This window comes from Mus pahari, chromosome 20 (assembly GCF_900095145.1).
Source record: "Mus pahari chromosome 20, PAHARI_EIJ_v1.1, whole genome shotgun sequence".
Taxonomy (NCBI): domain Eukaryota; kingdom Metazoa; phylum Chordata; class Mammalia; order Rodentia; family Muridae; genus Mus; species Mus pahari.
Window position 1 is genome coordinate 15,704,819 of NC_034609.1, and position 25,137 is coordinate 15,729,955.

The 25,137-nt window shown below is 42.7% G+C and overlaps 1 protein-coding gene and 1 pseudogene across 1 annotated transcript in view; one reads left to right on the top strand and one right to left on the bottom strand.

Moving 5' to 3' along the window:
- LOC110337759 overlaps positions 1-10,231 on the bottom strand; it is a 17,940-nt pseudogene extending 7,709 nt beyond the window's left edge.
- Fto (FTO alpha-ketoglutarate dependent dioxygenase) overlaps positions 1-25,137 on the top strand; it is a 352,191-nt gene that overhangs the window by 107,320 nt on the left and 219,734 nt on the right. Inside the window, exon 4 of the mRNA XM_029532367.1 lies at positions 12,093-12,236. Coding sequence (XP_029388227.1) covers positions 12,093-12,236 — 144 coding nt within the window. The remainder of the gene's footprint in view (positions 1-12,092; positions 12,237-25,137) is intronic.

Here is a 25,137-nt window from a genome sequence, read left to right on the forward strand (position 1 = left end):
AGTGCTGGGATTAAAGGCGTGCGCCACCACGCCCGGCTTCATTTCTCATTCTTAAGCTCCTCATTTGTCTCTACAAAATGTTCCAGCTTGATTTTTCTCCCCCTCGAAGGCTCCTCCATTCCATTCTCTTTGGAGACAAGCTTCCCCTTGCTTTGTGTGCTAATAACCAGCCTCACGTGTTGGGGGTAGTCTCTGGTCTCTTTCCTGCCTTTTGTCTGTGACACGCTGCACTTTCACACCTAACTGCTCTAGGTAGCTTGTGTAAGTAAAATCATAGATTTGTCCTTTTCCTTTACTTTATTGAACATACTTCCTTAATAACTGTGTGTGTCAGAGTATTTTTCAGAATTCCATTCCTTTTTATGTCTGTATACTATTCACTTCACTATGTGTGTGTGTGTGTGTGTGTGTGTGTGTGTGTGTGTGTAATGCATACCCTATATAGGTACACTATATATGTACATATAATGTATAGGACTATCCTGGTTCATTTTTGGCTTTTGTTTTGTTTTTTTGTGACAGTTTCTTATCATGGACCCTTAGCTGACCTGCAATAAAGGGTGTGCCACCATGCCCAGGACCCTGGTTAGTTTATACTGTCACCTGGACACAACCTAGTGTTGCCTGCAAAGGGGGACCCTCGATTGAGGGTCTGCTTAGATCAGATCATGTTGGCCTGTGAGTGCGGGGACTTTGGTTGATTGATAGTGAATGTGGGGGAGTCCCTATCCTATCCCTGAGCAGATGGCCTTGTGCTATGTAAGAAAGCTTAACTAAGCTTCCATCAGACAGTGAGTGAGCCAGGAACAAGCAGCATTTCTCCATGCTTTCTGCTTTAGTTCCTACTTGAATTCCTGCTCTGACTTCCTCTGTGGTGAACTTTGACCTGGAAGTGTAAGCTGAAATAAATCCTCCCCACTAAGCTGCTTCTGGTAGCGGTGTGTCACACAACAGAAACCATACTAGGTCACATTCTGCTTATTCGGTCCCTTACTGATAATTATTTAGGTCGTTTCCATCTTTGTTTTTATGAATACTACTCTGATAGTTTTAAGTCTGTGCTTTTATTCTTTGGTGTCTGTTGTGTACACAGAGGTGGGACTGGATCAAGTGATAATCCCCTGTTGCTTGTTTGCTTCCTTTTGGAGAACTCCATTCTGTTTTCTACAAGTGCACGGTCTTCCATTTCCACCTGTCACGCTGCCTTCCAGACCTTGTTGTGGGACAGTAGCCTTCAGTGGGAAATGACACTGGTTTTACGCCCTCCCTTGGCGAGCAGGTCATCCTGAGCATTGTTTCCGTGCGCTTATCCGTTCAGGCATCCTTAGGGATGTCTGTACAGTCATCTGCTCATGGTTAATTGGAATTCCGTCAGATTGGATTAGTTTTCTCATAGCTGAGAAGGATTTGCCTTGGCTTGCAGTTTTTGAGGGCACAGTCATCAAGCAAAAAAGGCACGGCAGGCAGGAAGGGAAGGAAGCCCGGCTGTAACTATCAGGGCCCACCCAGAAGTTTCCGACTTCCTCTGAGGAGTTCCACAGCCTCCTAAAACAGCACCACCAATGGGGACCAAGTGTTTAGTTCAGACACTGGAGCTTAAGGGCCATTTAGCGTTAAACCATGTTCCAGTTCTTTATGTGTTCCAGGCTATTTATTGAGTATTTTTAATTATTTATTCCAATGTTGGATTTTGTTTTTAATGCTGCCTTGATGCAGTTAGAAAGGGAGAGGTGGGCAAGTTGGAGTGGAAAGATTTCTCTGACTGTGCTGCTAATTAGACGATTTAATCCTGTACTCTTGATTGACATAATTTATACTAATTGGTTATAGGACTTTGGGCAAGTTACCTGAAGTTACCTGAATTCATGGTGCCTCCATTTTTCTTTTTCATTCATAAAGTGCTGCTAAGAACAGAACCCCTCAGGACTATAACAACATGGCACCTGATAGATTATTTTGTTTTTACTAAATTATTCCAGTCATATAACTTATAATTCTCAAATATTCCTACAAGCCATTTGTTAAAGAGAACTATAATTTTGTGCTACTTGCCGCACTGTCTCCACTCAAGGTTAGGGTTGGGGGAGCGGTCATTCTGTTCTCCCTTTCCAGCGTGTTTAAAGATGCCGTAACATACTCTGTCTGCACGTGATTGGCTGTTGTCCTGGTTTGGAAGCTGAGGGTTTTCTTGGCTCTCTCTCCTGCCCTTCTCCCTGAACACACACTCTCCTCAGCTCCCCACTCCTGCTTGAGATCATGCCTCTGAAAATGCTGGTCAGCACATTTCGTAATCTGTGCTCAAGTCACCTTTTAAACAGTTCAGCATTTCCTGTGTTAATGTGAATCTCGCCTTTTCAGTTTGCACAGTTTTCTCTGTACTTAACACCAGTTAAATTTCACACCCACTGTCTACCACCTGTCGGAATCTCTCTTCAACAAGGGCAGAATCAGCTCTTCTGTCAGGTTCATATATTTGGAGTAATGGTCTTCCAGAAACATCTGACCTGCTCTGGTTGGGACTGGCCACCTTCCGCACCTGATGGCACTGTCCCCTGTAACCTCACCTACACCCTCTTGTTTTCTGGCCTTGGTGGAACATGTTCTCCAAATATGCTAGAGAAAAATTAGGGTGTAATTATATTTTTAAATATTACATTCATCTTTTCACTGTGTGTGTCTGTGTATGCGCATGCATGTGGAATGCTCTGTGTGTGTGTGTGTGTGTGTGTGTGTGTGTGTGTGTGTGTGTGTGTGTCTGGGTGCGAATGTGGCGTGCTGTCTATGTGGAGGTCAGAACATCTTACAGGATGAGTCTTCCATATGATCCTGAGGTTGAACTAAAGTTGTCAGGTTTCATGACAAGCACCCATCCTCACTGAACCCTCTCTCTGACCCAGGATGTAATTTTTTTATTTTAATGGTTTTCAATTATTTTCATCCTTCTTTGAATTGTATATTTACTTTATGTGTAGAAATCATGGTATTTTTAGGATACAACACAAATATATTTTATTTTCTATTCCTACTGATAGTTCTGGCTTTCTTCATCCTTTTGCAGGTCTCTCAGTGATTTTTTTTTTCATCTGTCATATTTGCATTTTATAGACCCTTCAACTCTTCTGTTTTCTCTTCTTTAGAATTCTTAGGAAGGTTGTTGAGGCTTGGCTTCTGTTTACTTATTTTCAATAGTTCTGAATAATTTTTGTCTACTCTAAGACTTTCTTGACTTCCAGTTTACCAAGTTAGAACAAGGATCAACAATAATATCATAAATGCACAACTTGATAAATTACTCTTAAATCAAAATATACCCGTTCATCTAGCATCTACATGAATGAAACACACGTTCTGGGTGGTGATGGTACTTGTCTGTAATCTCAGCAATCAGGAGGCAGAGACAGGTGGATTTCTGTGAGTTGGAAGCTAGCCTGGTCTACAGGTTGTAGATGTCCTTTCAGAAGGGTAAGTGTGTCTTTTTGTACCAAGGTAGGTCTCTGTCTGCATATTGGATGGACAAATAATGCCGTGGTTTTGTCCAGTCAATCTGGTTCTGGTCTTCTGTGTTACTTAGAACATCAGGCTTCCTAGAAGTGTTCCCAGTGTTTGCTGTACCTGCTAAGGCTGTCAAGTGCTCTGCACTCCCTGCTGCTAACAAGCTTGGGTTTGGAGACTGTATTGTGTTGTGGAGATGTCTCTCCTTTCTGTTCTTGTTTCCTATTTTATTCAGGCAATGTCATTTTGAAGCCAAGGAAGCTAAAAGCAGTTTCTCTCTGCTTTTCCTGTATGACCCTTACCCCAAATCAAGGTAATATAATGTAATGAGGTTTTCCTATGCATGTGAATATTTTTATCTTAAACTCCCTCCCACCCCCCAATCCTTAATCTGAAAGCTGACAGAACTAGGTAGCATGCTGAAGGGCTTTACGTTTCTCTGTAAAAAGTTTCAGTGTTTTGCGTGAAATCCCAGAAAACTTACAATTAATGTTACAGTTTCTCTCTGTCAAGGGACTTCCTTTGACTTGTTTCAAGTAATGGGGGATTTCTTATCTTTTATGACCTGGGATTGATTGGTTTTCTTCCTTGTTCAAGCTTTTTGAAATCTTTCCTTTCTTTAGCCCATGCATTTTCTGCTCGGTGGCTGGGGAAGGAGTCAAGGAGGTGTGCCCTCAGCTAACCTTCCTATCAGAGGTTATGGTCCTTCTCTGATGGTGCCTGCCACCTCTGGCATATACCCTACCCGTGTGGCATTCCTTTGGGAAGTTGTCTAGAAAATGAATACCAAGCCTGAACACAGAGGCTTAAGTGACACCCTGTGGGGACCATTCTGGAAGCCAGGTCTGACCAGCGAGGAAGCCTGCGATGTCACTGCTTCCATGGAAGATTGCTTGTGATGCTTCACATAACCTCTGTGTCCTGGACTTCAGCCACCTTTACAGCCCCAGCTCTTAGGAGTCCATATTGTTCATGTGACATTTCCAGCCCAGAATTGATTGTGTGCTTACAACCATGACATTATCCTTCTTGGGTGTGAGGGTGTGGGGTGTGGGGCTTCTTCCCAGCCCCCCTCTTTGGTTTTGTCTTCTGTCACACTCTAGACCCTATAATGTCATGGGTCAGTCCTAGATATTGTTAATCTCCTTCCCCAGATCACCATCTTTAAGTTGTACTCTCTCCTGCTTTATGGACTGTGGCATTGGGATGATGGATGGCCCATCTCAATGGTAGCATACACAATGCCTAGCATACACAGGTGCTGGGTTCAGTTCCAAGTATTTCTCCTCCCTCCAAAACATCCTTGACTTGAAATAGAAGGTACCTCTAGGTATGAGTTCAAGGCAATTGTCAAAGTAACTACTCAGATGGAAGCATTACAGTCTTTGCTGTTGACTGAGGGACCAGAGACGAAGAGCTAAGAAATGGGCCTAGTTTTCAATTTGGAATAATGATGACTGTAGACTTGCATATAAGGGAACATATTGGCATACACTATTAATTATGTGTATATTAATTATGCAATTTTTGTGTTATGTTACCTACACCATCATACTGATGATTCTGGCTTCGTTTCTTGTATAACAGTGTAGTTGCATATAGCTTTAAAATGTACATAAAGTATTTGGCTTCACTTATCATTAAATGGAGTCATTTTCCCCCCAAAACTACTTAGGGTAGGGAAAAAAAAAACAAATCAAACCAAATCAAAGTGGTGAAATTTGGGGGTGTTTTGGATATTTGGACCTTGGCCTTCAAACTTCTGTTCTGAATTATGTTAAATCCTTTTACCTCTTTAAGAGTGTGGTCTGTGGGACCTTGGCATGTGCCGAACAAACGGAGGCACTAAAGATCCTCCCAAGGGTACTGAGGCTGAAAGGGCAGTTGGAACCACGTCTCTTCCCATTTCAAATAGCGCCCGGCAAGAGTGATACATGGCGTTTGCTATAGATAATTACCACTTGACTTCCCCTTGAAAGTGAGCAACACCATGCATAGACAATAAAAAATGTGTCACGTGTGCAGCTTTCTTTCCTATACAGCCCAAGGGGAAAGAACTCTCCAGACATCATTTCAGCGAGCTCATTTCAGTGGTGCTGAGTTTATGTTATGGGGGGGGGGCATCAGGAAGCACTGCTATGTTATAGGGGGACACTGGGAAGCACTGAGGGCCTAACTGGTGCCACAGGAGGAGTGCCAGGATGACAATGAGCGGGGAAGGTAGGCAACTGGTCTGTTATGGCCTGCAGAACGTGTACACTCAGCGGCACACACGGCTACGTGAGTGTGCGCTTTGCTGTTTGCCAGGGCTCTTAATATGAAGGGCAACCTTGGGGTAGCAAAGATGTAAGCACATGCTTTCTCACATCACTATTCTCTTGCTAAAGAGCTGGAGATAGGGGCTATAGCTTCAACTACTTCATTAAGTTGGAGGTGGTTTGTTGCGGTGAATCTCCAACCTCAATAAGTCTGCGCAAAGAACACACAACTCAGCTCTAATATTTATAAGCTGTACGCCTAGATTGAGCAGAAATAACCAGGACACTGCTCTGTCCCCCAGCCGTGAGATCCCTTGCTACTTGCCGCCCCTCCAGGCCATGTGCTCCATCTCCTTCCACCTCTTCTTTTTTCATTCTCCCTTTTCCCTCCATCTCCTCATCTCCCCTCCTCCTTCCCCTCTCCTGCTCTAAAACTCCTAGCCCCACCTTTTCCTTCCACTGTCCAATCCCAGGCTCTCGCCTTTATTTGACTAGTTAAAATGGGGGAAAGGTCACCTGAGATCACCTGATCCACTCTCCTCTTTTTTTCCTTCTTCTTGCCTGAGTTTATTTGTAAAACCAGCAGAGGACACTGGTCATCTGCAAACAGTGTGTGGGTAGGTGTGTCACAGCAGTCCGCCTGTCTTCACACTGGCAGGAGCCTTTTCTGTGGGGCCTTCACAGGGGCCTGGGCACCTTTGGGAGCCTGGGTTGGAGCTAAAGCCTGGGCCTTAGCTGGAGCTTTGGCCCCTGTCTTGGTTTGAACCTTGGGCTTTGGTTGGCAGAGCCTTTGACCCTTGGCCATGTAGCCTCAAATCCACTTCCCAAGCTTGGGGTGAGCGATGAAAGCCAGACGGCTGAGTTTGTGGCTTTATCCCTTTGGCACCTTGGGCTTGATGGCCTGGGGCTTCACAAGGGCCTTGATGGCCTCTGCGCGCACTCACTGCTTTTGCATTGCTGGCCTGCAAAAATTCTTCAGGCCTTCCTTGTTGTGCTTATTGGCAAAGCGCATGTTCCTCAGGAACTTGGTGTCAACCCCCTTAAGAGATTTGTGTCTTTGTGACCTGGGTTTCTTGATGCCATTTCTGTGCCATTTGCAGGACTGGTTGTGTGTGGTGTGGTTCTTGGACTTGGCATGGCTCCCGCAGTTACTGGAAGAGAAAGGGGGGCAGCTCCTCTTGATGGAGCAGAATTAGCATCAAAATACAAACAGCACCAGGCCAACCCACAATGGTGGTTAGCCCGTTGTTAGTTATATGATGTCATCATGACTTTGTTCAGGTTCAGTTTGTTCAGTATCCACTATTGACATCTCTGACAAATCACCCAATATCAGGAGTCCATAAAAGAGGCCAGCAAGTGTTTTCTATAAATGGTCAAATGGTAACTAGTGTGGGGTGTGGGGTGGGGGTTGTGGTCTCAGTGTCCCCTGACCACCTTGCTGTGGTGGGAGAGCAGCCATGGATGTGGGAATGACTGACAATGAGTGGATTCTAGTTACATGACTTAGGGACCTCACCGTGAGCCTGATATGCAGGCAGGGTCATTCTGTGTCCTAGCTGGAAAGCGGACCTTATAGAATGTGGGGCCTAGAAAAAGGTATCCCAAATGAGTGATATGAAGTGTCTGCAGCGAGCTCTGGCTAGCAGAGAAGACGTGCCTGTGATAGAGCACTGGCTAGGTCTTACCTCAAACCATGCCAGAGATGCATGCTCTGGCAATTCGCGAATAGTTGAAATTTGGGATTTTATAGTGTTCTTAAAGGTTTATTAGTTTTATGTGCATGGGTGTTTTGCCTACTTGGATGTATGTGTATGCCTGGTGCCCCTAGATCAGGAGAAGGAATCGGATCCCCTAGAACTGGAATTACATACAGTTGTGAGCTGCCATGCTGGTGCCAGGAATCCAACCTGGCCCTCTGGAAGAGCAGCTCTTGACCACTGGCCCATCTCTCCAGCCCCTCCCAGAGTGCTGTCGATCGGATGCTAACTGATCTAGACTTGGTTAGAACTGCGGCGCAGGTGAGGCTGAGTCCCTTTCCATTCTTCTCAGGTTCACTAGCTCTCCTTAGCAAATTCCAGTGTTCTCAGGTGTAGCCCTGCGTTATGCATAAAAAGAAGTATCTCAGAATGCACCCCAGCTGCCGCTAGTGCCACGCTGGGGCCGGGGGAGCCCTCCTGTTGCCCACAGTGACCGTTTCTTCAGATCCTCTTCAAAGTTCAAAAAGCCAGAATTGGGAAGTCAGCTGTGCCCCATAGTAAAGCTTTGTTTTTTTTTTTTCTTTTAATTATTTCTGTTTCAAAAGGTATATTTAAAAAAATTTTTTTATAGATTGACCTAGGAAATGGATTTGGACTTGTTATTATTACATGGTAGTATTCTTTTTTTTTTTTTTTAAAGATTTATTTATTTATTATATGTAAGTACACTGTAGCTGTCTTCAGACACTCCAGAAGAGGGAGTCAGATCTTGTTAAGGATGGTTGTGAGCCACCATGTGGTTGCTGGGATTTGAACTCTGCACCTTTGGAAGAGCAGTCGGGTGCTCTTACCCACTGAGCCATCTCACCAGCCCACATGGTAGTATTCTTAGAGAAAGTTCCTTTTAACTCAGAAGTGCTCATGAAAACATGCACTGCACCTGGGCATGGTAGAGTCTGTCTGTATTCACAGCATTTGGGAGACAGAAGCAGGAGAATTACTGTGATTTTGCAGCAAACCTGGACCACAAATGTGAGATCCTATCTGGGGGACAGGGAACATGTATTGAGAAGAAGAACAAAGGTGAAAAGGACCGAGAGTCTGCTAATCTGGCTGACCATAGATCTTCAGATTCAGATTTAGAGAACTGAAGAAAGGCAGGTGTGGCCTTAAGGCCATTTGCTAGCATTGTTCCCTGCAGAGGCCTCTTTTCCTTATACTTAGATCTTTTTTCCTTATACTTAGTACAGAGTAATATGAATCAATAGTCATAAAGGAAGCTCCTTTCTTTCCACCTCTCTCTACTTCATTCTCTTTCCCCTCCTTTCTCTGCTTAGAACTCTTATTTATGGTTGCTGTAGAAGAAGATAATCAGAATGTAGGGACTCTGTATGGGCATACACTGGCTGCAATCTGGGCACCTTGGGATTGTTAGGTGATGTATACATGATTGAAACAATAATGTATGTGCTCTTCTGTATGTCTTTATGGCATCCAACTTCACATCATTTTGTCTTCAGTGGTCCCTCCAGCATCCCTGCCAATCCAATCTCTATTACGTTTAAGTCCTATTTTCTCTAGGAATTCTGTTTTGACCCTTATAGTCCTCATTGAAGCGTCTCTCAAACTTTTTAGTGTTTATTCTACCTTAGCAGCAATGTCGTACTCTTACCCGCCTCTTACCAACACTTTTAAAGTGAAGACATAAACAGTATCTTCTGGTTTGATGGATGGTAAAATAGTTCTGAGTTTACTTTGCATTCTTTTATATAATAGGTTGAAAATCTTTTCACTGTGCGTGCGTACGTGTGTGTGTGTGTGTGTGTGTGTGTGTGTGTGTGTGTGTGTTTGGGAATCGCTTTCACCCCCTGTCTTCTTTCCTTTTTTATGCTCTGCCTTTGTAACATTGCCCATTGATCTAACTGTTGATCTGTAAAGACTGTTGGTATATTGAGACAAATGTCTCTTGGCTGTTCTTGTTTATTTATACTTTTCTTTATGCAGTAATTTCTCCTCGTGTGTAGTTTGAGTTTCTGGAGTTTTGTCTATCTCTGGTGAATTATGGTTTGAAAGGGAAAATTAGAAATAAACAATTAGAATCTTTTATGTCCAGTGCCTCCTGGGTAGCATGCTCTCCTGCCCTGTATGGGACACCCTCATTCCAACATCTCCAAGCTGAGCAGAGTAAGGCCTTTGTCTTAAGGTAACTTGCATTTATCAGATCTGCTGTGACTAAACTTGATTATTCTTGACAGTGGTCCCATATCTAATCATTTGGTGCTGCTGGTTTGTAGATGCCAAAGAGGGACCATGAAGTGTTTGCATTCAATGAAAAGCAAAAGTCCAAACAATGTTTTGGGATATCAAGAGATGGTCATAGAAACAGAGAATATATTCAGATTCCTTCCCACACCTCCCCAGACGGGGTTTCTCTGGGAAGCCCAGGCTATCCTGGAACTTACTCTGTAGACCAGGCTGGCCTCAGTCAAACTCACAGAGCTCTACCTGCCTCTGCCTTCTGAGTGCTGAGATTAAAGATGTATACCACCACTGCCCTGCAGCTTTTATTAGCCCATCTTACCGCAGTTGCTGTATTTGTTATTATTAATCTCTTATTGTGACCAGTTTATAAAATAAACTTTATGGGTATGTATATATGTGAATATGCTTTTTAGGTTTCACTTTTGCACTGGGATCCTTGAAATGTGTCCCCTATGAAAAAGAAGGGGTACTAGTTAACAGTGCTGCTCACCTAAGCGTAAGTTTCTTTTTCACCTTCATTTTGGTTACTTCATCTTGATTTACAGGTGAATTAAAGGAGAACTGATGTTTTCATTATGTTTCGTTATATTGTGTGTATGTGAATTATGTGTGTGACTCTGTGTGTGTGTGTGTGTGTGTGTGTGTGTGAGTGAGTGTGCACTTGTATGTGCACATGTGCTAGGAGGTTGGGATCCAACCTTGAGGGTTCTCCTTGGGAAGATTGCTCACCTCCTTTGAGGGAGGGCCTCTCATTGGCCTAGAGCTCACCAGTTAGACTAGACCGGTTAGTCATGGAGCCACAGGGACCGTGTGTCTTTCCATCCCCGGCACTGGGATGGCAAGCATGCTCACATTTAGATGACAAGCATGTTCACATTAACCATGCCCCCACGGGGTGATTTTATGTGAGTTCTGGGGAACTGACCCAGTTCTGTGCCTGTAAAACAGGAGCTCTGTCAGCCAGATGCCGTGGTGTTGGTGGCTCCCACTAGACTAATGAGAGGTGTATGCGTTGCTAAGGTTCTGTGTTACTTATTTTTCTATTTCTGCAAAGAGACACCATGACCAAGACAACTTATAAAAGAAAGCATTTACTTTGTGGGCTCACAGTTCCAAAGGGTTAGAGTCCATGACCATCGTGGTGAGGAGAAGGGCAGCAGGTAGTCAGGTATATAGCACTGGAGTAGTAGCTGAGGGCTTACATCTCCTCCACATGAGGTGGAGGAGGAGGAGCAGCAGGAGGAGCAGGAGGAGGAGCAGGAGGAGCAGGAGGAGCAGGAGGAGGAGCAGGAGGGAGACCGAGGACTAGGAAGTTGATGCTTCCTAATCCTTTTCAAACAGTTCCACCAACCCAGGACTGAGCACTCGAATATTTGGGCCCACGGGGCCCTTCTCTGTCAAACCACCACAACACCCTTCTCCAGTTCTTAGATTTGGTCACAGTTCTAATGTTGGCTTTGAGGCTGAAGCAGGCCTGTGTTACAATGTTGAGAAAGTAGCATCTAGTCCCATTATCTTTAGGTTCTAGGAAGGGATAATGTACTTAACCATGTAGCTTTTGTGTCACTAAAGTGATCTCTCCCTCCTTCCCTCTCTCTCTCCCTCCCTCCCTCCCTCCCTCCCTCTCTCCCTCCCTCCCTCCCTCCCTCCCTCCCTCCCTTTTAATTTACGTCTTAAATGTTAAGCTTTGGATGTTAGCTACTTTGTAGAGTTGCCCTTATATTTCTAAGATAAGTTTTACCAGGTTATAAAGTGTTCTTTTAGTATAATGTTGGACCTAGAGTCCATGTTCTTATTAGTTAGACATTTAACATTAATTAATTGGTTTATGCACACAGGTGTTTTGTTTTTATGCTTTGATATGTATTATTTTAATAGAACAACTCGGGGACTGTCTTTTTCTATGTTCTTAAGCTGTATGGAGTGCCCACTAAAATGGCCTGCCCTTTAAGTGTGTTTAGTGGGGACTTCTTTGAGACTCTTGGACCTGTGTTTCCCTGAGAGGGTATCCTTTCATAGTTTCCTCTCTGCCTTCTGTGGTTTCTTTACCTTTCACTTTTCTCTGCATTATTGTGCTAATTAATATCTTCTTGGAATCTCCTAAATTTAGTTTTTCTAGTTTTTCTTTTGGGGCTTGGAACTGAACAAAATAATCTTTGATTCTTTGAATCTGTTTTTTTTTTCCCACCCTACTTAAGTTGTTAAGTGGAAAAGATAAACTTATGCTAAGAATATTCTTAAGTGTCTATTTAAAAATTATGACACAAAAGAATGTACTTAACACAACATCCATATTTTATTGAGATACCAGTAATGTCTAAGGAATCTCAGGAATGTAGGTAGAGAGTGTCTTTGCTGATCACTCGTCCTCTCTCAACAGGCTCCGAGGATGAAAGCGAGGACGAGTCCAGCTTTGAAGGCAGAGATCCTGATACTTGGCATGTTGGTTTTAAGATCTCATGGGACATCGAGACGCCAGGATTGACAATTCCTCTTCACCAGGGAGACTGCTATTTCATGCTGGGTAATGTCGGGAGTCTCAGGGTGGTGCATGTGTGGGGTTTTTGAAATACACGTTTGAATACTTTGTATTTGTAATGATTTTTTTTTTTCCCATGAACATGTAACACATACATTTCTGGGCTGGCTCCACAGAAAGAACCCATGGTTCTGTGGCCTTGTCTTCCTAGTGCTAGGCAGGAGACAGGAGGCTCCCTGGGGCTTGCTGATGAGCCTCTCAAGCCAGTGAAGTCAGTCAGACCAAGAGCACTGGAGGAGGTGTGCCAAGGTTGGCCTCCAGTTTGCACACGTGCATGCATGCTTGCCCAGGTTTGCCTCATTCCTGTCTGTTTGCAGAGACCTAAGATCTGGTGGCTTTTTAGCTAGGGAGAGCCAGGGCTTGAGGTCAGTTTTTGGTAAGGATTATTTTCCTGGAAAGTTTGGTATCTGTAGAGTTTCTGTATTGCAGGCACCGAGTGAGGTTCTGGGGAGATGTTGGAGTACAGTAAATCTTGCTCTTTGCCCCCTGGAACTTGGCAGTAGGAAATGGAATATTAGCAGCTCCCAGACTTCCGTTCATTGCGTGTTGGTGTCCAGGCCCTTGCTTAATCTATTGCTAACCGTGTATCGCATAAACTATTTCTAAGTCTTACTTTTTCCACCACTGAAATAAGCTCAGTTTTGAAGGAGATTTTATATACCTATATGCCTGGAAAACCAGTATTAACTGGCCCAACTACAGGTGTTTTATAAATATAAATATAGAGAAACTAAAAGAGTGTTAAGTACACACTACTTTTCTTTGCTGGGAGATCTTAGCATCTGAATCTTGTTCTTTGTTTAAACAAGAGACCAACAGTTTATATGAATACAATGCCAGTTATGTACACAGTGAATATATGCCAATAAAATTTGTAGCAATAAGAAGGAAGGAAAAAATACTATTATTACTCCCAATATCAGACCTAAACTTTTATCATGTGATTAGCATAATGGATATTAAAATAAAACATCCTTGGTGAGATAAATATTGTTCACATTAGAAGAAGGCACGAGTGAGGCAGGCAGACAGACAGACTAATAACATTAACACTGAGGGAGTGTTAATTCTGCAGTAGGCCAGTCTGAGGCTTTTGCCTTGGTGTTAACTACATGAAGCTCCGTTTGCAGCTTCAGCTCAGTGTCTTGCTTCTGTTTGCATCTTGCTTTATCTCATACAAACCTGCTTCACATAAGCAACCTCAGACTCTATAAACACCTTCAGAGGGGGATGTCAGAGGTGCAGCTCTGTCTGTCCATTCATATGGCGGCACAGAGACCAGAACGCCTGGGCCACAGGCTCAAGGTAGGGCTTTTTGCACTCTGTGGTCCTATCTCAGGATGCTGAAACCTCTGGAATGCCGTTGATGTTAAGGTCATCCCTTCCCTTTATCCCCCAGTTTGATTTCAGGATCCAAATTTTTATTCTGAAGTCTCTATTCCTGTTATTGAATACCATTTGCCTAAAAAGATTATAACTTAAGTTTTTATGTTTTCCCAAAAATTTGGCTTGAGTCCAAATAAAGGCCTTCTCTTGGGATACTGTGTTGGTGGTAATAATTTGCGTATGTGGAGTCCAGAAGAGCCAGGAGGGTGCCTTTCAAATAACCTTCCAGTTTATCTGTATATGAAACCACCACTGGTTTGCATTGTAAAAGCTCAGCGCTCTTTTGTGCATTTAATAACATCTTCTATGATTTCTTCTGATTAAAAAGCAAAGTGTGGAGGCAGGAGAGCTAACTCAGTGGTTTATAAAGAATGTGCACCCCAGCCGGGCGTGGTGGCGCACGCCTTTAATCCCAGCACTCGGAAGGCAGAGGCAGGCAGATTTCTGAGTTCGAGGCCAGCCTGGTCTACAAAGTAAGTTCCAGGACAGCCAGAGCTACACAGAGAAACCCTGTCCGAAAAAAACAAAAAGCAAACAAAAAAGAAGAATGTGCATTCCGTTTGCAGGGAACAGGATTCCTGGCACCCCTGTTGGGCTCTTTACAACCGCCTGCAACTCCAGGGTGTTTGATACCCTCTTCTGGTCTCTGCTGGCACCTGCACTCATATCTATATACCTATATGCAGGCACACATGTATAATTAAAAAAGAAAAAGCAGCATATGTTCATTCTAGAGAAAAATTCTGTAGAGTATAAAAGTGAAGAACATAAAAACAAGTTTCCTATGTGATTAATATATTCCTGTCTGGTCTCTTCTCATAATGAATATCTGCAATGGTAGTAATATTAATAAAAAACACATTTATTAGGAATTAATGAGAAGTGAAGAATTCTGAAAATTTGCTTGTAACCCCAAGAGGCAAATTTTTGCTATTGTAAAAGAAGAGGCCTAGTTAGCTCATCCATGGTTACACAACTAGTTAGAGTCAGGGGTTAGAACCTGACATTTGAGCCTACTCAGGTTTCAGCATTCCTACTTCTGGGCCTTTCTCTGACCCCAGGTAACCCCATGTCCCCTCCTCCCCCTGCTACAGCACTGCTTTGGGCTTTAGTCCATTTCTTGCCACTAAGAGGCATGGCTCTGCCAGGGAAGCCAAGATGACAGCATTCTGTTTGGTTTTACTTTGTTTTTCGGTTTTAAAGCATTTTTTTAAATTTAATAACTGGATAAATGTTGAAAGCATTTAATTAGGCACATTATTAAGACACCGAATTGATTACATTATCCTTCTGATGTAGTTGTTACAAGGGAAGTACGTGTTCGACTATTCATTGAGTCTCTCGGTGCTGTAGGCGATAAACTCAAAACATTCATGCTGTTCTTAGAAGCCAATATTCAGCATATGAAAATCTAGCATTTTCTGCATCCTGCCTTCAGATGTAGATGACCTTATTGGTTTCCAGGGTCCTACTTCAGTCATAGCAAGTGTACCCCAAAGTGTGCATTTAGAATGTATTTTTATGAAGATACCATATTTGGTATTTAAAATGAATTTTGAGTAAAATGAATTTTGTCATAAACTAAAATAAACTTTTATAAAAAAAACTCATAATTAAAAGCATATATATATATATATATATATATATATATATATATATATATATGTAAAAGCAACTGTTGTGTAGCTTTGCCCTTTCACACTAGCCTTTAAAAGTCCAAATAAGGAGCCCTGTGACCATGCCTATGCTGATAACTGAAGCCTGAACTTCACAGCACTTACAAAAAGGAAACAGTTTAGCTCAATTTATAATAATATATTGGTCTGCAGAGGAAGTACAGACTGAACCCCACTGTCTCAAGTGAATACTCCAGGGGTGTCTGATGGGGAATGTGTCGGGTGCCTGTAATAAATCCGCTGCCGTGGGCGTGAGCGAGAGCCTGTTGGCAGTGCCTGAGGACACACTTCATGGGCTTGTCACGGTTTTACTTTTAAATTGGAATCTTTGCCCTAATCTCAGAGTTAGACAAGACCAGATTTGCAAACAGATTTACAATTTTCACTAATTTTCCAACCAGGACTTCAAAACACACTTAGAGGAGGGAATGGGAAAAAACCCAAACCAACCCACCATCACTCTGGTGTTTCTCAGGGTCGGGTGATTTACTCTGCGACAGCTGTTTTCCATAGACTGCTTGTAGCCAGGGAGTTAGAGACTCGGGAGTGCTTGGAGACAAACTGGCTTTGCTTTTTGTGGAGCAGATTATACAGTTCAAGGGACAGCAACTAAATTCTGTTCATTAACCAGGAGCTGGGCGTGGAGGTAGGATGTTTGGGGACAAAGGTGAATAAACATTGGGACCTCTGTTGGTCCCCTGTCCCCTTTAATGCATCATCATGATGTCTTAAATGGCACTGATCATGGCTGGTCTCATGTCTTTTATGACTTAAGTCCAGCTGATTCTCACTTTTAAATGTCTGCTGTTCAAACGATAACCAGCTACTTCAAAGCCTTAGTTGTCAAACTCCAGAAGCAAAATCCTTGGCCGAAGCAGAACGAGGCAGTAGAAATGGAAATGCCTGGCTTTACTGGGTCTAATTTCCCCTCACCGTTGTTTAGAGGGAGCGAGGCAAGGCTGTAGGGCTTCTGGCCCGCTGAGCAGGTTCCAGGCTCCCTGCGCCATCCACAGCCTCACGGTGTCCACACATCTCTTAGTCTTGGCCGCAGTGTAAAACAAGAGCTTCCCCCTGCCCTGTTTCTGGCCTTGTTAGGAATGGGATAGGTGCGTGAGTCTGTGCTTTGCAGACTACGCTTGCTTGGTACAGGGACTTACTGCAGACCGGGGCCACAGCACACTGGAGAACCAAGGAGGCAGGACAGAGCGAGGACAGAACTGAATGTAGCCACTTCTCCTGCCTCGGGCCCCGAGTTCTGTGGGCCTTGAAGCTCATGGCTTTATACACATATTTCTGTCGCCTCACACAGTAACTACGAGAGCGGTAAATCTCACCAGTCGGCTCTGGAAGGTGACAGGAGCTAGCATCTGGCCATTGCTGAATGGAACAGTGTGACTCTAAGGCTGCCTTGACTTACAGAGCCTGGTCATTTTTTTTAGATTTATTTCCCCTTGTATGAAATACTTGTGGCTTAGCGGCAGCAAGGCCAGAGCACCGTGAACATTTGATGTGGTGTAACCTGAAGTGTGGCGCCTGCTCCTGGTTTTCAAGGCAACATGGGCATTCTTGTTGGAGGCTATGGCCCTGTGGGCAGGAATAACAGAGGTCGCTAGGATTTAACTCAGCCTGACTGGGGGCTCCCTCAGGACTTAACTTGGAGACTGTAGTATCTTTGTAAATCCTTCAGGTGTTCTTAGGTCCTGCTTAGATTTAGACATTTTATTCAAAGCCAAAGGCTTTTGCCGTGCGCTTCTGACCCCATTCCCCTCCTCCCCCGGCCTCTTAAGTGACCAGCTGAAGTAAAAAAGTACTTGGAATTTATGGCTTAATCATAAATTCAAAATAATTATACTTTATTACCTCTCATGGGCCTTGAGATGTAGGTGCTGTGTTCTGCTTTCTGCCGCGGCAAGGGACTAAGGGAAACAGTAATAAATTCTAACTGGAGGCTGCAGCCCGTAAGCTCGAGGAGTTGTCATTTCAGTGGAAAGCCCTTGAACAGCCAAATGAGCACCTGTCATGTGTGTTTTCACTCTGAAAGGAAGAAGCATGGCAGGAGGGTTCTGGCTGCGCGTCTAATACAAACGTGGGCTGCCGGTCTCATCCTTTCACTAGTGGCAGAGCATGCGCTCACTGATGGGTTTCCTGCCTGGGTGAGGATGTCTCCTGAACTTTCACTCTCACACATCTGGCCAGAGGCTGACATTTTCATACACGTGCTTTCCTGTTCCCTGGTACCCAGTAGAGGGTGGGAGAGAACCGTGCCTGGTGGACTGAAAGCCAAGCATGCTCTTCGGCTTTTGAAAGGGTTTTCTTCTCTCTGACACTTTCAGATTATACCCAGCTCACTGTATCTCTTGAACTTTACCTCCTGTGTATGTAACGGGTGTCCAGTGAGGGACAGACCCTGTGCTGGAAACCTTTATATGCTGTGTTTATTCCCTATTACTAGATCATCAGGAAATGGTTATTTTGCTCTGACTCCCAGGCACAGAGGATTATTGATGGGAATTAAATGCTGATGTATGCAGGGCTCCCTTCTTAAAAATGTATATTTGCTGGGCATGGTGACGCACACTTTTAATCCCAGCACTTGGGAGGCAGAGGCAGGCGGATTTCTGAGTTCGAGGCCAGCCTGGTCTACACAGTGAGTTCCAGGACAGAAACTCTGTCTCAAAAAACCAAAAAAAAAAGTATGTGTGAGTGTGGGATACGGACGTGTATGTCGTGTGTGCACACGTGTGTGTAGGTGCCAGTATATAGAAGTCAGTAGAGAATGACAAGTCTCCTCCTCTGTCCCTCTGCCTTACTGTCTGGGATCTAGGCTGGTGACCAGCGAGTGCCAGTGATCCTCCCAGCTTCAGCCCTCCCCCAGGGCTGGGGTTACTGTCATATATTACTGCAGCAGACTTCTCTTGGAAATTCTGTACTCATGTGACATTTGAACTCAAATCTTGATACTTGTTTAAAGTGTTCTTGTCCACTGAGCCATCTTCCCAGGCCCCAAGACTCCTTTTGAAAGGAAAAATCCTCTAAAAGTAGTTTGTGATTGTCACATAACATATGGATGTGCTAAAACACATTCAGTTGTAATCTTTAAGTAGGAGAATTGTATATGGTATGAGTTCGATCACATTTTAAAGAGAAGTGAGCTTTAGAGACATGTGACAGAAGTGAGCTTTAGTGTGACACTTTGTTTTTGTCCTCAAGACAACAGGTCCAGTGAATTGTGTATTTAAATGCAAAGCAAAACTCTTCATGCTTTCTATATGAATTCTGTAGTCACCGGCCTGTGTTTCTCTCCCCTGGGCTGTTCTGATGATGGTGGTTTAGATTCCTTAGAGTGAGAGCTGTTTTATCTAGTCTATAAGAGTAAGTTAGAAATAATCATGATAATAATGATAATAATAAAGCAGTTATTGAATATGTGAATGAGTCAGGTGCCCATGAGATTTTCGCCTTCTGAGTTGTCTTTATTGTTTGTTCTTGACCTCCCTGTGGGTGGAAGTATCTATACTTAGGAATTATGTTGATTTTAGTCAAGTGATGGTTGTAGGGTCTCCTTCAAGATCCATGTCCTCATTAGCTTGGGAATTTGCATAGGTTTCCAGTACCAGAAACCGTTTGTGTGTGTGCGTGCACGCACATGTGTGTGTGTGTGTGTGTGTGCGCGTGCGTGTGCATGTGTGTATGTGTGCGTGCATGTGCATGCGTGTGTATGTGCGCGTGCATGTGTTTATGTGTGTGTGTGTGTGCGTGTGTGTGTGTGCGCGCGCGCATGTGTGTGTGTATTCACATGATGCATGGGTTTCCATGAGTGAGTAAAACCAAGATTGACTTTATTTTTATTTCATAATAATATGAAGGTAAAATGTAATATAAAGGTAAAATGGAATATTTACTCTATTTTTGATCACTCCTGACTAGAAAAAATTATATGTGTATGTTTTGTGTATATGAATATGTGTGATTATGAACTATATAGCACTTAAGAGGCTTGTTCAATATAGGAACTTAGTGCATATTTAGAGAGATTGCTGTCTCTAATTTTTTTAGATTCCTGATTTTTCTTTAGGACATGTTAAAACTATTCTATCATCTTGGTTGAATGTAAAAGATTAACTTATATGGTTACGGAGGATATGAAAGCATTGGAAACTAAATGAGATTTAAAAAACATTACGATAATATATTCACTTTCTAAAAAAAACAACATGCTATCCAATGGGGAAAATGCAAGAATTTAAATCAACTGGTTACTACTGGTTTCTTACCAGTTTATATATTCTTTAACTTCTGTTAAAAAAAAAATTGGATGTAAGACCAGAGTTAAGCGGTCAGAAGGTGAAGTGGAGGTGTCCGGGGCTGCCTCTCCTGCAGTCATTAACTGTGTGTGGGAAGGTCTAACCTCAGGTTGCTTGAATAGTAGACAGGAGCGATGGCTCTGTGCAAACAGCAGGAAAGCAAGACCAACTTCATTCGACGCTTCTGTCAGCCCTGCTTGTCTCTCCTTACGCTTTGGTCTCTCCAGGCCCCTCTGCCCTCATGGCTGTGGGAGGGTTCGCAGCTTAGAAGAGGCGAGTGAGAAGGTGGCTCTTGCCACAGTGGAATTAGAGATCTTTACGCAGACTTAGAGAGCAGCAATGGATTATTAACTTCAAGACTCTGTTCTCCTTAAAATGCAACAACAAAGCAAACATTCCACAAGTTAATTTCAAACAAAGGGGACAGAGTTGAGCTCCGCTGCTTCCATCTTGTGTGGTAGTTTTGTGTGGCGAGGGATGGAAGCCAGGGCCTTGCAGTGCTAGGCAGGCACTCCACTGCTGAGCCACACCCCTGGCCTGTATGTTCTCACAGGAGCACATTTTGGCTTGTATATTTACACAGCTTAGACTTCACTGGATAGGCTTTACCATGCCCCCCCCCTTTTAAGTTAAAGAATACCTTTCCATTGAATATTTTCATTTTTATCTTCTAAAAATGATATATCCGAGCTTCAGAGAAAAGAAAAATAGGATTGGGAAATTAATAATGTGTGAGCCATACTCACTGTAGAGAATTTACAAACTGCAAGAATATGAAACTAGCAATAATATTTATAACAGTCATTTAGATCCTCCTTGCATTCCTATATTTGATAATGTTTTTAAATTTTTTTAGGGCTTAAAATATATATCACTCAAATTTGCATTTCATTTAGTTCCCAATGCTGTTATATCCTCAGTATTTCTCTTACTGAATATTCCTTGAAAACATTTTTTTAAATGAATATAAAATTAATCTTTTACACCCAAGCAACATGGTGAAATAGGGGTTTTTGGAACCAAGCCAATCATTGGACCATCATTTGAACAATTATCTATGTAAGAAGACTGTCTTCATAGTGACGAGGTAATCTAGAGGAGTGATTCCAGCATTTAAGTACAGCACAGAAAAAAGGCACAAGGAAGAGCGCCTCCCTCCTGTCACCTCTCCCTTGTGTCACCTCTCCCTCGTGTCACCTCTCCCTCGTGTCACCTCTCCTTCATGCTGAGCCATTCAGAACGAGAGGATGAGCGAGCGAGCACACGCGCATGTGCAGACTGCAGAGTGAAGTGAGCGTCTGGCTTGCTGCAGATATGGCAGCAGACCCACCCAACCAACTCTGACCTGAAGCGTCAAGTCTGCCCAGCGTCAGGCCCAGGCTTCTACCTGACCTGCAGAGACCTAGGATCTTGGTTTGTCTCCATGAACTTAGCCTCTAGGTCAGATCCAGGGGTGGCTTCTTTGCACCATTTGTGTTCTACGCACAGGGGCCATATCTGGGCGGCTGGACTCGTGGCCTAAGACGACTTCCACAAACCCTCTTAGAGCTAGTGTGGTGTGTGTGAGCCAGGCCTCTGACCTACTCCTACTGAGCCAGCTTCCAGCTACTTCCCATAAACTGAGGTCAGACACCCATTTATGGACCCATCTGAGGAGCCAGGGATCGGCTGAACTGTCTATTGACCCAAGCTGCAGGCCAGCCCACTTAGAAATTAGTGGTGTCTTAGAAAAGAAAAAAAAAACTTGAAGTTTTGCAGAGAAAATTTGCCAATGAATAGTTCTATACATGACAAGACTGTCTTTCAGAAATAATGGTAAGGAGAATTCTTTCCTAGACAAATACAAGATACAGGTATTCAAAAAACTACATCTCAAAATTCTCTAATAAAGTAATTGTGTTACATAAATAAGTAACTCAAATTACTTTAGTAATTTCAGAGACAAAGTATTACCTTGCATAAATTAATAATTCTCATAGAAATTCAGAGACAGTGTATTAAAAAAACAGTATTGCTAGCTATAGTAATGGACATCCACAATGAAGGCTCTGACGGGCACAAATTGTGAGTGGAGAAACTGAGGCATAGTATCCTTGTGGTGTGTTATTAACTTAACTAAACTGGACTGTTGTTGCTGTAAATTACACAGGCCTCACAGTAACCAGGAACCATGTAGTGGATACACAAAGGAGTCAAAGCGTGTCCCTGTTGACTAGTATTGTATACTATATTGTAGAGGCCAGACAAGAGCAGGAAAGCAGAAAGGCTAACATAACGCAATGAAAAATGGCAATAAGTCAGTGATTTCAGTTCTCTAATCACGTCAATTTAGAGAGCTGCTGTATGGATTCCCCAGAACAAAACCCAACTACAGCAGCTCTGCCTTAGTCACACAGCCCAAGAGACCATGGATGCCCTGAAACCATCGGGGTGATAAACCTGATTGTCTTCTATACATATGAATTTATGATAGTTTAATTTATAAGGTAGGTATAGGGAATTAATAGTAATAGCTATAATACAATAACTATAATTATGCTGTAATAAAAGTTCTGACTAATAGCCTGAACTTACAGAACGACTATAATTTACCATAATAAAGTTCTGTGTACGTGGATTTCCTCCAAGGACCTGAGGGTGTACTCCTCTTCTCATGCTGAAGTGTGACCCGGTCAGTACCTCCATGATGAGATGGAGCGAAGAGAAACATGGCTGTTGTGTTGCTGTGGCAGGTGCTGATGGCCTTGGATGTATGCTGTAAGGATTGTGCGCTTCAGATGGTCCCAGCTGCTCAGTCATGATGATCTAGGTGGTGGGTGCTAAGTTGAGTCACTTGCGAATAATTGAGACAGCAGAAAGTCAGAGTGGAGCTAAGGAAAGACTGCTCTCTGTGCGGCCCATCAGACACTTATCTTAGCCAGATACCCCTCTGAAAATGAATGGGTAGCAAAAGAAGAACCACGCAAAGTAGCAACCAAAGGGAAAGGTGACTATACTTACGTCAGACAGATGAGAGTTTCATGTTGCAAACTCATGAGATGCACAGTCATGTATAATAACAGGAAGTTGGTAAGCTTTTATCCATGGAGTAGTTGTAAATATACATTCCCTAGCACCCTAGCATACCTAAATACATGAAGCAGATATTAGAATTGAGGGAAGAAATATTTAGATATATATACATATACATATATATACATACACACACACACACACACACATACATAATAGTAGGAAAGCTGAGCTCTCTACTTTCAATAATAGATAGATCATGAAGACAGAAAATCAATAAAGGAACAACAGGCTTAAACAACCATGTTAGCCCAGCAGAGCTCACTGACGAGTCTGGAAGAGCCTGTCCAGCAGCGGGGTACACAGTGCACATGAAGCGTCCCCAGATTAGATAAGATATTTTGCCACAAAACAAGTATTGACACCTTTAAGAAGCCAGTGTTTTCTTCTTTACCTCAATGATGCAAACGCAGAAATACCCGTGACAAGAGGCAGACTGTAAAATGCATATATACTGGAATTTCAGAGTACCTCAAAAATTAGTTTCTTAAAATGAAATAAAAAAGGAACTAAAAACAATTAGAGAAATGAAAATAGAAACAAAGGTACCAAAACCCTTGAGGTTCAACCAGAGCACCTTGCAGAAGGGAGTTCATAATAATGGGTGCTCATGATAAGTTGGAGGAAAGACCGCAAATAAACAACCTGAGTTTATATCTCAAGAAACTAAGAAAAAAGGAAAAAAACAGATTTCAAACTAGCAGAAAGAAAGAAGGAGCAAGAACAGAGGAGAAAGAAGTGAAATGAAGACCAGAAGGACGATAGGAAATGTGTGCAGAGCTATGATTTCAGTCATTTGAAAAGTTCAGCAAAATCAACAAGTGTTTATTTAGCTGGGTTAAGAAAAAGAAAGAAAAAAAAAACAGAGAAATAAAATTAGAAATGAAAGCAACATTGTAACAACTTGTACCATAGTCTGAAATAGATCTTAAGAGATCGCTGCCCATAGCTACCTTCTCTAAAGAAACTTAGTAACCTAGGTAAAGGAGCGCATTCCTGGACACATCAGGATGGAAAAGAGAGAGAACCAGCACTGACAGACTTGTAGCTATGACTGTTGACCAGTAATCACAGCCTCTCAGCAGAGAAAGACTGAGGTCCTGAGGGTTTCGTCCAGTTTAACACTAAACATTTAAAGAGCCTACAACAATCCTAAAGATCTACGAAACTGAAGAAGAAAGAACACTTCCAGATGTGGGTCATGAGTCCATCAAAATCTTCAGTCATGATCCTAACAGCAGAGAAAGGCAGACCCCCAGTATCTCTGAGGAACACAGATTAAAAAATTCTTAAAGTAACAGCAAGCCATGCTCAGTAACAAAAGGGTCACATACTAAGATCTACTGGTATTTATCCACGGTGCGTAGGACAGTTTAGCCCATGCATATTGAATACTGTTGTGTATTATATTAATAGAATAAAAGGATAAATCATGTGATGATTGTAACATGCAGAAAATCATTCAACAGACTCAACATTCAGTGTCATACATGTGAAGACTACACATGTCAAGACAGGGCTGTCCACTGTTAGCACTTCTAATCAGCATGGTATTTGACATTGCAATAAGGTAAAATAAAGAAATAAATGTAAGGCTTTTGAAACTGAAAGCTAATAGTAAAACACCCTGTGACTGCAGATGATGCTGGATATGAACAACTCTGAAAAGAGAATGAAAAAAAAAAAAAAAGAACTCATTAGAACTAATAAATGCTGCAAAGAATGCAAGATATATATATATGTGTGTGTGTGTGTGTGTGTGTGTGTGTGTGTATATATTTGCAGTTATATACAAAATCGACCATCCCACTTACAATAATACTGAAAAGTTATAAAGGGATAAGTTTAACCAAGAAAGTGTAAGTTCTGAACACCAAGCACTGCAAAATAATGTTGAAAGAAATTGAAGGCACAAATAAGTGGGTGGGTAGCCAATGTTCAGAGATAAGAAGAACCAATTCTGTCAGTATGTCCATATTACTACCAAGTGAATTAGAATTTTCTGAAATTCCTATCAAAAATTTCAGTAACTCTTTTTGCAGGACTAAAACAAAAAAGTTACTAACATTTATATGAAACCACCTTGAATAACCAGTGAAATCTTATGCAAGAAACAGCTAAGATGGGGTTCTCCTTAATGTCCCAATTCACTCTGTAAGCTGTAGCGAACATGACAGTGTTGTGGCATTTGTGTTAGTGATTTTTCTCATTACTGTGGCAGATTATGGCAAAGCAACTTAAGGAGTGGTATATTATGGCTCACAGTTTAAGGGTACAGTCCATTATAGCTCGAAAGAAAGACATGGCTATGTCCAATTTTCTGAGGAACCGCCAGACTGATTTCCAGAGTGGTTGTACAAGCTTGCAATCCCACCAGCANTGGAGGAGTGTTCCTGTTTCTCCACAACATCGCCAGCATCTGCTGTCACCTGAATTTTTAATCTTAGC